Genomic DNA, 13,368 nt, shown 5'->3' with positions numbered 1-13,368 from the left:
CTTAATTCTGTCACACCTAGGATGTCAAGTTTTTAAATAAAATTTCAAAATGCATGACATTTCAGCTAGCTCTACCCTAAAACACATGCTGTTTCTGATTCACCTTGTTTAATGTGTCAGGACACAGCACTGGAAGGGGGTTAACATATTCTGATTCTCTTTCTCTTCTGAAACCAGGAGATTGATGGCAATGCTTTGTTGCTGCTGAAAAGTGACATGATCATGAAATACCTGGGGCTGAAACTGGGACCTGCGCTGAAACTGTGTTACCACATCGATAAGCTCAAGCAAGCCAAGTTCTAACAATTTCTTGAACAACATCTTCATGATGAACAACATCTTGAACAACAACAGAATATGACCTAAATCTAAATGGAAAACTAAAGGTAACATGTTGCCTTACAGAAATGCATTCATTTGCAGATTGCTTTTCCTTCTTTTTTAACAAAGACTTTGTCTTTTTTAACATTTGTGCATCGTCACCTTTTTTTAATCCAATGGGGTCTTTTGGGATGCTTTATGTTAATAATTTGCCAAAAAGTATATAATTACAATAATTATTTTGTATCATTAATATTATGATTATAGTAAGTCCTATTTTTGTAATCAGAAGTGGAAAATCAAAACCAAACACAGCTACGGCATACACTGAGGACTGCTGGAAGACTAACCAAGAGTTCCTCACTTACCAAGGGTCCACCTTGGAGGAGTAACTGCTGACCTGCATCAGATGGACTCCACTGATGCTCAAGAGCTGGGAAAGTGCAGTGTTTGTTCACTTACTGCCTGATGAGAACTTCTCCATGTCTTGCACTATCTGGAAAACTTGAATTCTTCAATTAAAAAAAAAAAAGAAAAAAGTTAAAAAAAGAAAATAGGGGGAAAAGAGGGGTTTTGCTGCTAAAGTACTTTTTACCACTAGAGGGAGCAGCCCTAATAGACTTGAGGCTGGCACTCTGAAGCCATGGTGCTTTCTGTCTGACGAGCTTTGACCATCCTGATTCTGCTATCGAGCACATCCGTAAATACCAACAAGGAATCGCAGGCTCCCAGCAGGATAAGCCCGTCACCGCTTACAGATAATTAATTCAAGAAAAACCCGAATGCAGAGAGTGTTTCTGACAGGATGTTTCCCATTACGCTGAAGAGGGGGTGGATGGCTCCCACGATGTCTGGCGCGCTCAGCTGTCGGCTCCCTTCCCTGAGCCGTTCCTCTCTGGTGTACAGTTTGTGGCACTCTAAGAAAAAGCAGAAATTCTGGGTTTGGTTTTGTTTGCATTTTAAAAGGCGAGGGAGCCGGGTGGGAGCACTCCCCGTTAGGAGCTGGCAATGCAGGTCACACCTCTACACTTCGTGGCTATGGTCAGGTCCAGGGTGGATGCTGTAGGGCTGGTTTCTGATTGTGCTGTGGCTTTCAGCATGCAGCAGATGTGCCAGGCTTTCCCTCTCAAGTATCAAAAATAATGGTCTCACCCATATCTTAAAGGTACACACTGATATTCCATGTAGCCAAAGGGAAGAAGACATGTCTCAGGCTGAGGAAGTAATCGGTGGCATAGGTATGCCCTCTTTTTCATCCTTCCAAAGGAGGACTACAAAGGGCCACGTCCATACAGTTTAAAACCTTAGTGCGTGACAAGGAGAGATAGCAAGTGTTTGCAAGATGTGCAGGTTATTTTAGAGCTAGCCTCAATTGAATTAAGAAATGGGGTCCTGATAATATGCAGGACATCATACTGTCTGACCCTGTTTATGTAGAACAGACCAAAAATACCTCATGGGATAAAATTCAACTTGATGTATGTTTCTAGACTAGAACTCCTACACAAAGGTAACTGCTCAAGGCCTAATCCTGAAAATACTTTGTAATATGAGAAACCGTATTCCACAAGACTTTCATTAAACATGTGGGGACTACTCCCTCACATTAGAAAAGTTGTCTGGATATGTTTGCGGGATTGGACTCTACAGGACTGACCAGCTTTCAGCAAATCCTGTTGGCACGCTGAAGCACCCTTAACAGGAATATCTGAACAAATGTATTAAATTAAAAGATGTATCCTATCAAGTGATGAAATATACCGAACCATAACTGTGCTGATGCTTGGAACGTAACACCCACCTGCATCACTTTGTGTCTGCGGTGTAAAGAATGCAAATCTGTTTGGCTTTTTGTCTGAGGCAGAAGTGTCCTCACATCAACATCAAACCTGTACAGTACACTTTTCACTCTTACACTTTTTTAAAAAAGGGTTTTATTCCCCACAAAGATCCCCAAGATATGTAAAAAATTTGCTGTATTAATAGTATTACCTGCAAAGAGTCCTCAAATAATCTTTTTCTTTCACCCTCTTCCCTCTCTCCCCATAATTTTGAATGTAGTTAACCTCTCCTTTTTTAAAAAAGGTTATTTTAATTCCTTCACTTAAACCCCGCCTTGCTGTAGCATATCAATAGTCAGATCTGGTTTGACTTTATCAGATGGCTTCAATGCTAGAAAATCCCACTTTGTCAAAATCAAAACTCTTCCTAAAAGCATGTCACTTTCTAACGTAAAATTCTATTTAACTGAAACTACAGCTTTTGGTAATGTCAAAACATCATTTTGACATTTTGGAAATGGAACATTTTTGTTCCAAGAAGATTTTTGCATTTTATTGTATTTTCCCTGAGAATCTGTAAGCTCACATTTTGTTCTGAGAGTGGGAAAAAAACCAACCCAGAACTATGGAGTTTCCTGAGCAAGGATCCTTCCCATTCAGTTCAGTTCCCCTTCCCTCCACCTCCCCTACTTCCAGCATTACAACTGAGAGGGCTGATAATACGAACGTAGTATTTAAAGACCCCATGGTGGTGATGATGTTCATGCATTTAATATGCTGAAAAAGTTTCCATGTACGTGTATCTGATGTCTGCAGACAGTCGTGCGATCTCGTTTGCTGTAACACTTGCAGGTACAACAGGACCTCACTGGATGGTTTTGTTTTCTTTTTTCTTTTTGCACTGAAAGGCAATCAGGACGCAAACATTACTGCAGGAATATTGCGATTGTAACTGATTTTTCTTTTTCAGTTATTGTCAGAGAGGGCAGTTAAGCAGCTCTGCTGTGCCGAGGGCGTCACACAATTTCCTCAGAATAAGTGCTAAAGAACCAGAACATGCATGTCAGCTGCTTCTCCATTAGCTGCTGCTTTAGACATTGCTTATACAAATCACTTGCTATTCCATTCGTAGCTTTCTCAGCTCTCTTGCTTCAGACTGCAGCCAACACAGTTGTATTTTTCAACTGTTCCCAGCAGGTGGGTGGATGTGCATACCCTTGCAAGCAATACATGTGCCTCTTTTCTACTGCTCGGCACTCATAGCTCGCTCAAAAGGCACTTTGGTTGCTTCAGGCACTTTCAGTACTTTGTGAGCATTCACCTAAAAAGAAAAAAGCAAGCAACAAAGTCCAAGGACCTGGGGAGAGCTCTTCCCTTGCATGAGTGATGGTTACAGCGCATCGGGATCACAGGTCCCAGGCAGACCATCTTGCATCTATTTTGGCTGACTAGCTCAGCTTCACAGGGCACCCATGCCACCTTCCATCCACCTGCTGTCATGTCCTCTTCTGCACCAACAAATGCCTCCTTCCCCAGCCAGACCTAACTGAGTTTCAAGAAATGCCTCTGGGAATGCCTCCATCTCTCCAAGCCCACTGTCTTACTCAGTAGGCTGAGGAGTGTGGTGGCCTTTGCAGCGTTAGCAGCTTTGCTCCACATGATTAATGTAGGCAGGCACTCTTGGGACTGGCATGTAAAGCATCACTTTGGGCTGTTATTGCCCTTAAACTGATTGCTGAATTTCTATGAGTTGTCAGCAGTCTTCATGAGTTTCACTTCTTTCCTTCTTAAAGAAAGGATATCAGTGAGATTAAGTAGAACATTATCAGCAAAACCAGCAATAATCAGCAAAACAGTAAGAAAATGGCTAATGAAGTTTTGGCATGAAAAGATATCTCTGTTGGACTAGTGGCAGGAGCATATACCATCCTCTGGTTCAACCAGAGCTGCTTGTGCACAGCATGATTAAAGGACAGAGTGGGAGCAGGTGTATGAATTTAGAGAGGCAGCAGCTCCAAAGCCTGGCCCCAACTCCAGCAGTAATGGATGGCCTTTCTTCCAGCCCTGGCACAGCCACCCCATGGTCCCTTCATGTCCAAAAGGTACACCCTTCCTTTCCTGGCTGTACCATTTGGCAGTCTAAGCAAGCTCAGGCAACAATTTGTCAGTTCTTACCTCCCCAAAATATACACTAAACCCTTCAGTTAATTAGTTAGTGCCTTCTTTCTCCCCACTCCTCCTCTGTCTCCCTCTCTCTTCCTTTCAGTGGCTTCTCTTTGGAAAAAGACATCAGGAACCTGTGGGGGACCCCTCCAGCTCACCCAACGGAGGAGCATCTCTGGGATCAGACTTCCACCAGAATGCAACTGGTCCTGCCTTGTCAGAGGGGAGGGAGGCGAGAATTAAATGCCCCAATTTTATTAATTAGTATTAAATGCTTCTTGGTCATTCCCCCTCTCTGTACTGCAGGCTCCCTCCCAAGAGGGAAGGTTTCTCCCAGTCAGGGCTGGTTGCTTGGCTCTTCCCTATGTGACAAGGAGGGAGGCAGAGGGGATTCCCAAAGGAGGTGCCCAAATGGGCTGCCCACCACCAGCTGGCCCAGCAGGGCAGCAGGTATGGTAGGCACAAAACCAGCCACTATCCTAGTTTGAAACTGGTTTGGCTATAGAGAGGCATTGTGCCTTGTACCCAGGGTTTTGGGTCCAGGGGATTTTGCTGTCAGTTGTTCATAGGTCACACCCCCATGTTTCAGAATGCACAGTCTGTTGCTGTGCTGATTTTGATTCCAAATCCACCCTCTAGAGCTTGTGTTAGGGGATTGCTCTGCTGGCATGGGCTGCTTCCACATCAACAGGCTTGGGGTTGCTAGGGAACTGAGTCATTAAAAGCACTTTGGGGGCAAAAATTCAGGGAAATGGCAGGTCAGCAAGAGCCTCCCTCCCTTTCCAACCACTTTCATGGGCAGAACCTTACTGAGGCAGCTGCTGACAGGACCCACACACCATTGCTCCCCATCACTTGTGATTGAGTCATGTGGAGCCATTCGGATTTTCCTTCTCTCACCAAGAAATATGGTCCCAAATTCACAGACTTTCACCAGAGAAAGCAGGCAAGTTGCTGCACACATTGCCTCTGGTGCTTTGCAAGAGTTGCATGCTACTCTCTAATCCATGCTCCCTTCACGGGCAATTGGAAACTGATTCCCTTCAAAATCTAAAATTTCGCTTGAAAAATAATCACTTTTATTCACTGCCATGAGTTAAATATTATGGAAACATGTCTGCTAACAATTTACTTTGTGTAATTTGCACTAATGCTAATAAGCAACAGCTGCAACACTTCCTGTTGTAAATTCTATTGTGGTTGCAGTGGTATTATCACATCTGTACTTCGCAAATCTGATAGACTTTAGCAGAACTCACTCATTCTGGCCCCAGCTCTGGTACATCCCCATGCCTCAGATGTACAGCTATGCAAATGTGGATTTACAGTCTCTGCCTCCCTTCGCTCCCAGAGCCTCCACTCCCCACCAGGTGCCTGGAGCTAGAGGGGTGGGTAGGGATGTGGTAGCCTGGAGGTCAGCCCATGCATGCATGGTGTGATTTGAGGGGATTGCTTTCAGCAGAGACATCACTGACCGGTCAGGTTTACTGCAGTTCAAGCAGACAGGTTTTGGTCAGAGGCTAAGTGCAGGAGAGATGTGATTTATTAAAGAAAAAGAAAGAAATATGAGTGTGCAATACATTGCCACCATAAGAGTTAAGCTGAAACCCAAGAATCTTTCAACTGTAACCTAAAGAAAAATGTTCCCCTCACTCAAGATCCTAAATAAAGCATGTTAGGCCAAACCCAGGTCCCACTGAGGTCCACCTATTGAATTCATAAGACCAGGGCTTGGCTCGTAAACCAGGTCAAGCTTCAGCCACATCCCACAGTAATGAGAGCCTAACAAGCTATTTCATCCTCCCTTACAAAGAGCAGAGACAGCTGCCGCTGGCCAGCCTGCTCTCCTGTGCTCCCAGGAGAGCTGCTAGCTTCCTGGTAGAGAGCTCTTCCAGCTGCACCTCTACCTGATCCCAACACCTTCTCCGGTTAGCTTTGTGTTTTAGCTATGAGTTTCAGGAAGGGTGGTTTGGGTTTTCCACTTCGCAGAAAACCAAAGCCCATGCACTGAGGATTTCAGCCGTGCCACTAGTCAGAAACTCACCCGGATACGGACATGACTTCACTGGGACATTTCCACATGTTCCCAAGGCAAAGCCTTAGGTGGAATTTAAAAATAAAAGTTTTCAAGATGAGTCCCAGTGACCCACAACTTTTGGCTCCTCCAGCATACATGGCACTTCATTATACTTCAAATGGTTGAGTCTCTTGGTAGTACCATAATCGGACAGGAATAGCTCACAGGACTTCAGAAGAGATTCCATCTCTGACTAGAGAATCTTGTTCCTCTTGGTCTATGTATGGGTAGCTGCCAAAAAGCAGCATCTGAGGCTGGACAGAAGAGCGTGTGAGCATGTGTGCTGCTTGGAGAGGCTTGCTGGCTGCACAGACAGGCTGTGAAATGGGAGAAATAAATGCAGGGCAGAGCAGCTAGGAAGGGCGGGCTCAAAAATGAGCAAATCCCAAGCTTCATTGGGGTTCTCATGGAGTTTGTGCCATGTCTCAGGGATCTTATTGAGCTTTTCCTGTATAGAGCAGTATGTCTTTATCACCCAGGGTTTTCCCTTGGTGTTATACAAAACTGAGATCATGCTGCCCTTTTCTTTTTGAACATGAAATACAGACAACCAATTTCTTATTGTCAGAGATATATAAAAAGTGGAAAATGGGAAAAACTTGAAGTCTAAGTACAGAGATAAGGACATTTCAGAGTGCAGAAGTTTCACAGCTTTCAGTGTCTTTCAGCTGAAACATAGGAAAAGGGGAGAAGATGGGCTTCAGAATCTCAGTGAACCCAAGCCAGTGAAAGACGAGTGATTAGTTTTATCCCTCAGTTTGATGGTTTCCTGATTTGTAATGTGTTTTATGGCCCCGAGCATTTGCTGCAGTGGCAGTACTGTGAATTGATCCACATGTCGAGGTTCCACTGGAACCAAATGACTGTCTCTAAAACCTATCTGTCTTCTTCATGGCTTTTCTAATGTGCTGTAGCATCCATAAGGCTTCTGATCAGCTTAGTAAGAGTAATTTTCTTGTGGCACAAAAACTTCAGAAAGCAGCTACAGCCATAGCTGTGCAGCAGGTCAACATACACCAGGCTTTTCAATTTATGCCTGTCAGAAACCTAGTAGTAAAAGAAAGTCTCTTGCTTACGCAGTCTATATGTTTTCAAGAAACCACTCTAACTTCCAGTCTTCCATTGACTCTGCTGTAAATTTAGTAGGGTTATTCTACATTTTTTTTACCAGTGTAAATGAGAACAGCATCTGATCTACCATTTGACAACATTTACAGCTCAAATACAAGCATGATTGGCTGCTGTTATCAAAACTCAACATCAGTATTTGTGTCACAGTGACATGTAGAGATTGTGTCTGGCACTGTGCGGGCATACTATGAGACACTTGGCTTGGCCTAGAAAGTTGACAACTTGATGAGGCTAAAGGGACAACCGAAGGAGAAGGGCATCCTAGAGGCAGCCTTCCTTCCCTATTGCAGATAAACGCTGAAAACAGATTAAAGTTGATGGCATGAATTTCCCAGAGCCATGAAAGGGGAAAACAGCAGAGCATGGAAAAAAATGAAGCAACACTTCCATGAAGGCAAACTGTATTGTCTCTTGTTAAACAGAAGGCAATACACCGAACACTATTAAACCTGATCCTTGGTGAAGCCAGGAGTTTGAACCTGGACGTCCTGGTCTGAATCTAGTGCTGCACCCACGGGACCATCTGCTCTCACTGTGTTCCAGCCTTCCTGCCTTTGCTGTCCACATCTGACTTACTCTCCACACACAACCCTTGCCTACATCTTTCTTATGCACCTGAATTATAGCACTCAAATTGGCTTTTAATAGCCAGGTAGTCCTTCACCCTGCCCTCCTTGTTCTCCATCTCAGTCCTCCTCTGCTCTTTAGTCTTTTCCCTGGAACTTGCCACCCCTTTCCTATCCTATTCCCCCGCTGTGGGAATAGAGCATAGTACCAGTTCTGCTGTGGCAAAGACTACCATGTGCTGACATCTTCGAATTAGGTTGACTGTATTTTTTTTTACATACTCTTTTTCTCAAGCAACAAACCCCTTCCACTGCTTTCATCTGCCAGCATAAAAGGCACTTGTGAAGATGCTTTTTAACTAGTTGGCTGATGACTATTTGCAGTAAATACCTCATTAAAGGTTCAGCACTTTTATGCAGGGTGAATACAGTTTTCTCCTCTATCTTCCATCTTTTCCTATGCTGCCTCTTGATATGCAAGCTGCTTAAATGCTTATTGGTTTGAACTGTCCCATTTACACTGCTCACTGCAATGAATCCTTGGCTCCCATCCTGCTGCTGATGGCCACATGGACCAAGCTTGGTCCTGTGAATAACACACCATTAGGCAGGTGCGAGCATCGATGTGTGTTGAGCACAGAGACAGAAGCATCGCTCCCCCAGAACTGGAGAAGGTCCAACTTGATTTCAGCCAGTATCAAAAAGTTGTTTGTAAAGAAAGGCTGCCCACTGCCAGTGATAAAGACAACATAAGGTAGGAAAAAGCCAACCAGTTGGGGTAAGAAAACCAATGCTGGCATAGACAAAATTAGCAGTGAGGTAAGGCCATGCTTGTGTTGTGAGAAAAAATGCATGGCAACTGGCATTGCAATATTTACCACATCATCCTTCATACTGAAATACATGCAATAAAGCAGGGCAGATTCACACATGGATACACAAGTGTGAGTTTAGAGTAATGACTGCAGCTTCTGTGGGGCTACTGCATATTTCTACCAGTGGGAATGAGATCAGATTTTGGCTCTGGGTCTCTGTTTCCAAACAGCGTGAAGGATAACAGCAGAACAGTTTCTATCCAGCTGGAAAGGGGCAACCTTACATCAGGCCACAAAATAGCGCAACTCCTGCTCACACCTTTTTTTTTTTTCCTTTTTAATGCTGCTCTGAGCTCTCTTCCAACTCCTCAGCATCGGCTTCCAAGACCAGTGAAGCATGGACAGGGATTTTTTTGATGTATGTGCAGCTATCAGTTTTTCTATTGCTAATTGGGCTCAAAGTGTGTTAGCTTTGATTTTTAATGCTCTGTAATTTGCTAGATAAGCAGCAGCTGTATAAGTATGGCTGCTTTCTTCACATCCTGCAGCTATTTTGCAATCTTGGACTTTTTTATGTAACTATGATACATACACTATTCTTGCTGTTCTTGAAAGGTGAGTGACACCTCTTCCCAAGCACTGTACAACCTTAGGAATGTACATTTTGTAAGGGACATCAGATAGCGAGTTATTGAATCTTTTTAAGCAAAATCTGCCAGAGAAAAGAAAAATGAACATACAAACAATTTGATTACAATCAAGACTTCAAGCTAACACTGCCTTTCATTCCATTACTCCCAAATTTATTGCAGCTTATACCACTTACTGTCGATAGATACATCTCCACACCTCACACCATTAGAATAATGAATTTGTGACTGCTCTCACCCAAATCCCACAGGAAGTACAGGAGCCGGCCCAGCACAAGGCATGGGTTTCTCCTCTGTGGCTATTATCAAAACATAGAAATCAGCTCACATACACTACCTCACCAGGATTCCTCCACCTCCTCTGTGTATAATAAAAACAGGATGTAAATAATGAGATTTCCTTTTTTAATAAAAATGTTCTGTCATGGTGAGATTAGGGGTTTGAATGATGCTGACTTCAGTCCTAGGTCTTGTGACTTGATGTGAGGTGTATATAAGACTGGTGTATTTTGAAAGTCATTGGCTCAGACTGTCCCACCTGTTCTCCCCATTCTGCCTGGTTTTACTCCAGCCAGTCCTGCCACACTGGTGTCACCAGGCTCCTACCCTCTTCTTGACAGCAAGAGGCAGTTGCGTTTATTTCACTGCCAGTACAACATTGTTAGTTCAGCCCTGTAGTCTGTGACACAGATGATGCTGCCTGGTGCCCCCTTGGAAAGAAAAAACTGTGTCAACTCACCTCAGTGCACCCACCATTGTTTTCCAGGGTATCTCAACCATGTCTTGCTGTGTAAACCTTCCTAGGCTGCTTCTTTTCTGATGCTGATATAAATCTAGACCATCGCCACCAGTGTCAGTGAGATGGTACTGATGTCACACTCAGTGGTACGAGAACAGTCAGGATTTCTGTATCCATCTTTTACACATCTTTGCCTTAGCACTTTTTTGGTTTGCTTTCTTTTGATGAGAGAGGAACAAAAAAGCATCTTTACCCTACGACAACCTCAAGATCCTAGTGCAGCAATGCAGTTCTGTGCCATTTGGTGCCAAGCCTGCACCTTTGTATCAGAGCCATGAGACTCAAGCTCTGTTTCAAGTTGACTACTCAATGTGCTTTTCTGAATCTAGGTAATTCCTAATTCTGTGAAACCTGAGTAATTTTTTCACTTAGTGTTCATTCTGCTCTCCATTTATTTTACTTAGCACCATATTTTAGCATTACTTTATTTTTCTGTGATTGTCAGGAGGCGACACACTATTTGGGTTGCTTAGACGCCTACGTGGGTTTAGATGCCTATGACTCCTCTTAACGTAAGCCTTCTCCATTTTCAACCAAGAATTCTTACTAAAGATGACATATAGGATATGTTATTAGTTATGCCAGGATTACCATATGATGCTAACAATAATCAGGTAAAACACATCTGTCCCTTAGTTCCACCTATTGGAAAAGCAATGAAAATCCTTTAATATTTTGCTGTTCCTCAGCTATCAAAACCTCCCCTAATAAATCATCTCCAACAGTGAACACTGCATTATATTGGATAGTTTTGTATTCACTTTGCAAATAGGCAAGCAGGGGAGAGCTGAGGTAAAATGAATGTAGAACTTACAGTGAGAATAACATGCGAATAAAATGCCTGGAGTCCCAAGAGCAGCACGATTATGACAAACAGCATATTAGTATTGCTCTCACCCTGCCTCGGAGGGTTTTATTAAAGTGATCTGTCTTCAGCTATGGAGGTGTATGCCTTTCTATGTGTACATACACACAGGTCTGATGTATGTACACAGATACACATCTGCCCACTGTCTGTACACCTCATACATATTCATGCATCCAAATGAAATAATAACTGTCAATTTAGCATGTTCTGTACGGGTGGGTTCAACATATTCATCCTTATTATGTACAGTGTTTCAATGCATATGCAACCATTTAACAAATATAGTGTCAAACTGTGATTCTTTTTTTATTTCTCCAGACATTGCTTTTTATCATTTGTAACTTATTCCTTCCAGTGGATTCTCTGTCACTACTTAGAGGCATGTTTTAATGTATAGCTGTATATTGACTGTTCTGTGTGCTGTATGCTCCTGCTTGCATCTTAACTAAGCTGAGTATTACTGGTTTAAATGTTCTTAATTTTGTACAACAGACTTTTGCTTGGGTTTCACAATTTGATGCAGTATGTTTAAGAATGTAGTATAGAGGGGGACCGGCTGTGACAAAGTGAGGTCCCAAACCTTCAGATTTATGTTTCATAGAAAAAGACAGTACTTTCTTTTACTATTGCAAAATTATTTCTGTATTTTTAATAAAGAATTGCATTTACTTGGTTCTATGTATGTTTTATCTAATAAACTGTATTTTTTAAATAAGGGCCTGCTCTCAGTCTTTACACACCTGCAGTGTCCACAGATGTACAAAGCATTTTTACCTACCAAATGTTCTCTGGCTGAGTCTCCAGCTCTGTTAATGCCAAAATTACGCCCTATCCTGACCACTGCAGAGCTAGTCTCACATTTTTATTCAAATTTCTCTGCTATGCAAATAAGTGATGGATATTGAGGTGTCAGCCTGTTGATAAATCCCTGCTGCAATACACTACCATCCATGCTCATTTGCAGGGCAAGCAGTTTCTTTGGCTCTCTACTGAATTAAGGCTAGGATGTCAATTGGAAGTAGGGGTACAACACACAGAGAGACTCATAATCCCTCAGGCTGCATCTGCATGGGCAGGCCCTGCTCTCATTTTTGCAGATGTAAATCTGAAGTGGCTCAGCTGAAGTTGTTACTGTTATATTAGATTTACACTGGGGTGAAAACAAGAGCAAAATTTATCCCAAGACCATAATATTTCAAGGTTGATCTGCCCACTTTACACACTGGCAGCTAGTGGAATACTCTAGCAATGTCTCAATAAAAAGCCTGAAAAAGAGCCAAAAAATCTCAGCTCAACTACCGTTAAAAAAACTTCCCCAAGAAAATAAGAAATGCTTTGCCTGTTATGTAGAGTCAGCTCTAGCCATCCAAGAAATACATTGCACTGAATGATTTCCCTCTTTTTTTGCCCTCTAATTACACTTTTCTCTCTGATGCTATCAACACTACAGCATGATGAAGTTTCCCTTGAGGTCAATCTGCCATCCACGTCAGTGAAACAGAGAAGAGGCCCCTGGTTAATAGTCTTTGGGTCCTATCTTCTTATTGCTCCCTGTAATCAGATAGAAATCAGCTGCAAAATCTAATGCTACAGAAAAGGTAGATGAACATATCCCAGGGACTCTACTAAAGAAAAAAAGTGGTCTCAGGTCATGCCTTGATTTCATTGATCCTGGCCCATCTTTCTGAATTCAGAATTTAAGGTAGACTTAAAAAAGTATGCGTTAAAGTTGTTTCCTCTTATGCTACTCCCTCCCACACTAAAACCAAAAATGAAGACTTGTAAGATATGCAGCAATCCTGCCGCAGTTCATCCCCAGCTGTGGCTTGCGGCTTGCACCTCCATTCAAGGAACAGGAGACAGAGCAGGAAAGTACACATCCTGGTGCCGAGTGGCCAAAGGCTTTGGCAGAATCGGCAGGAAGACCTAGGCGAACTCCTGCAGATAACCACAGGGTCCTCCCCCTTGGCATGGGTGCTCACATTCCTGGTGGATCACTGCATTAGGATCCAGTTCATACAACAAACCTGACCTCAGACATACACCTCCCGTGTGCCACTAAAAAATCAACTGCAGCCGGTTGGCTCTTCTGGCTAGGAGAAATTTGCCTTTATTTAACCAGACAGTTCTTTTATCTCCAGACTGTAAAGCCAGAAAGAATGTATTTAGAAGCTGTCTGAAGTCATTTAGAGCCTGG

General features: G+C 43.0%; 1 protein-coding gene across 1 annotated transcript in view; it reads left to right on the top strand.

Moving 5' to 3' along the window:
- Positions 1-303, top strand: part of SCML4 (Scm polycomb group protein like 4) — a 43,477-nt gene extending 43,174 nt beyond the window's left edge. Inside the window, exon 7 of the mRNA XM_005154672.2 lies at positions 178-303. Within this exon, the coding sequence (XP_005154729.1) occupies positions 178-303 (126 nt within the window). The remainder of the gene's footprint in view (positions 1-177) is intronic.
- Positions 304-13,368: the final 13,065 nt, after the last annotated feature.

Source organism: Melopsittacus undulatus, chromosome 3, assembly GCF_012275295.1.
Source record: "Melopsittacus undulatus isolate bMelUnd1 chromosome 3, bMelUnd1.mat.Z, whole genome shotgun sequence".
NCBI lineage: Eukaryota > Metazoa > Chordata > Aves > Psittaciformes > Psittaculidae > Melopsittacus > Melopsittacus undulatus.
The sequence above is the reverse complement of the archived record's forward strand: the minus strand, read 5'-3'. Positions and strand labels throughout refer to the sequence as shown.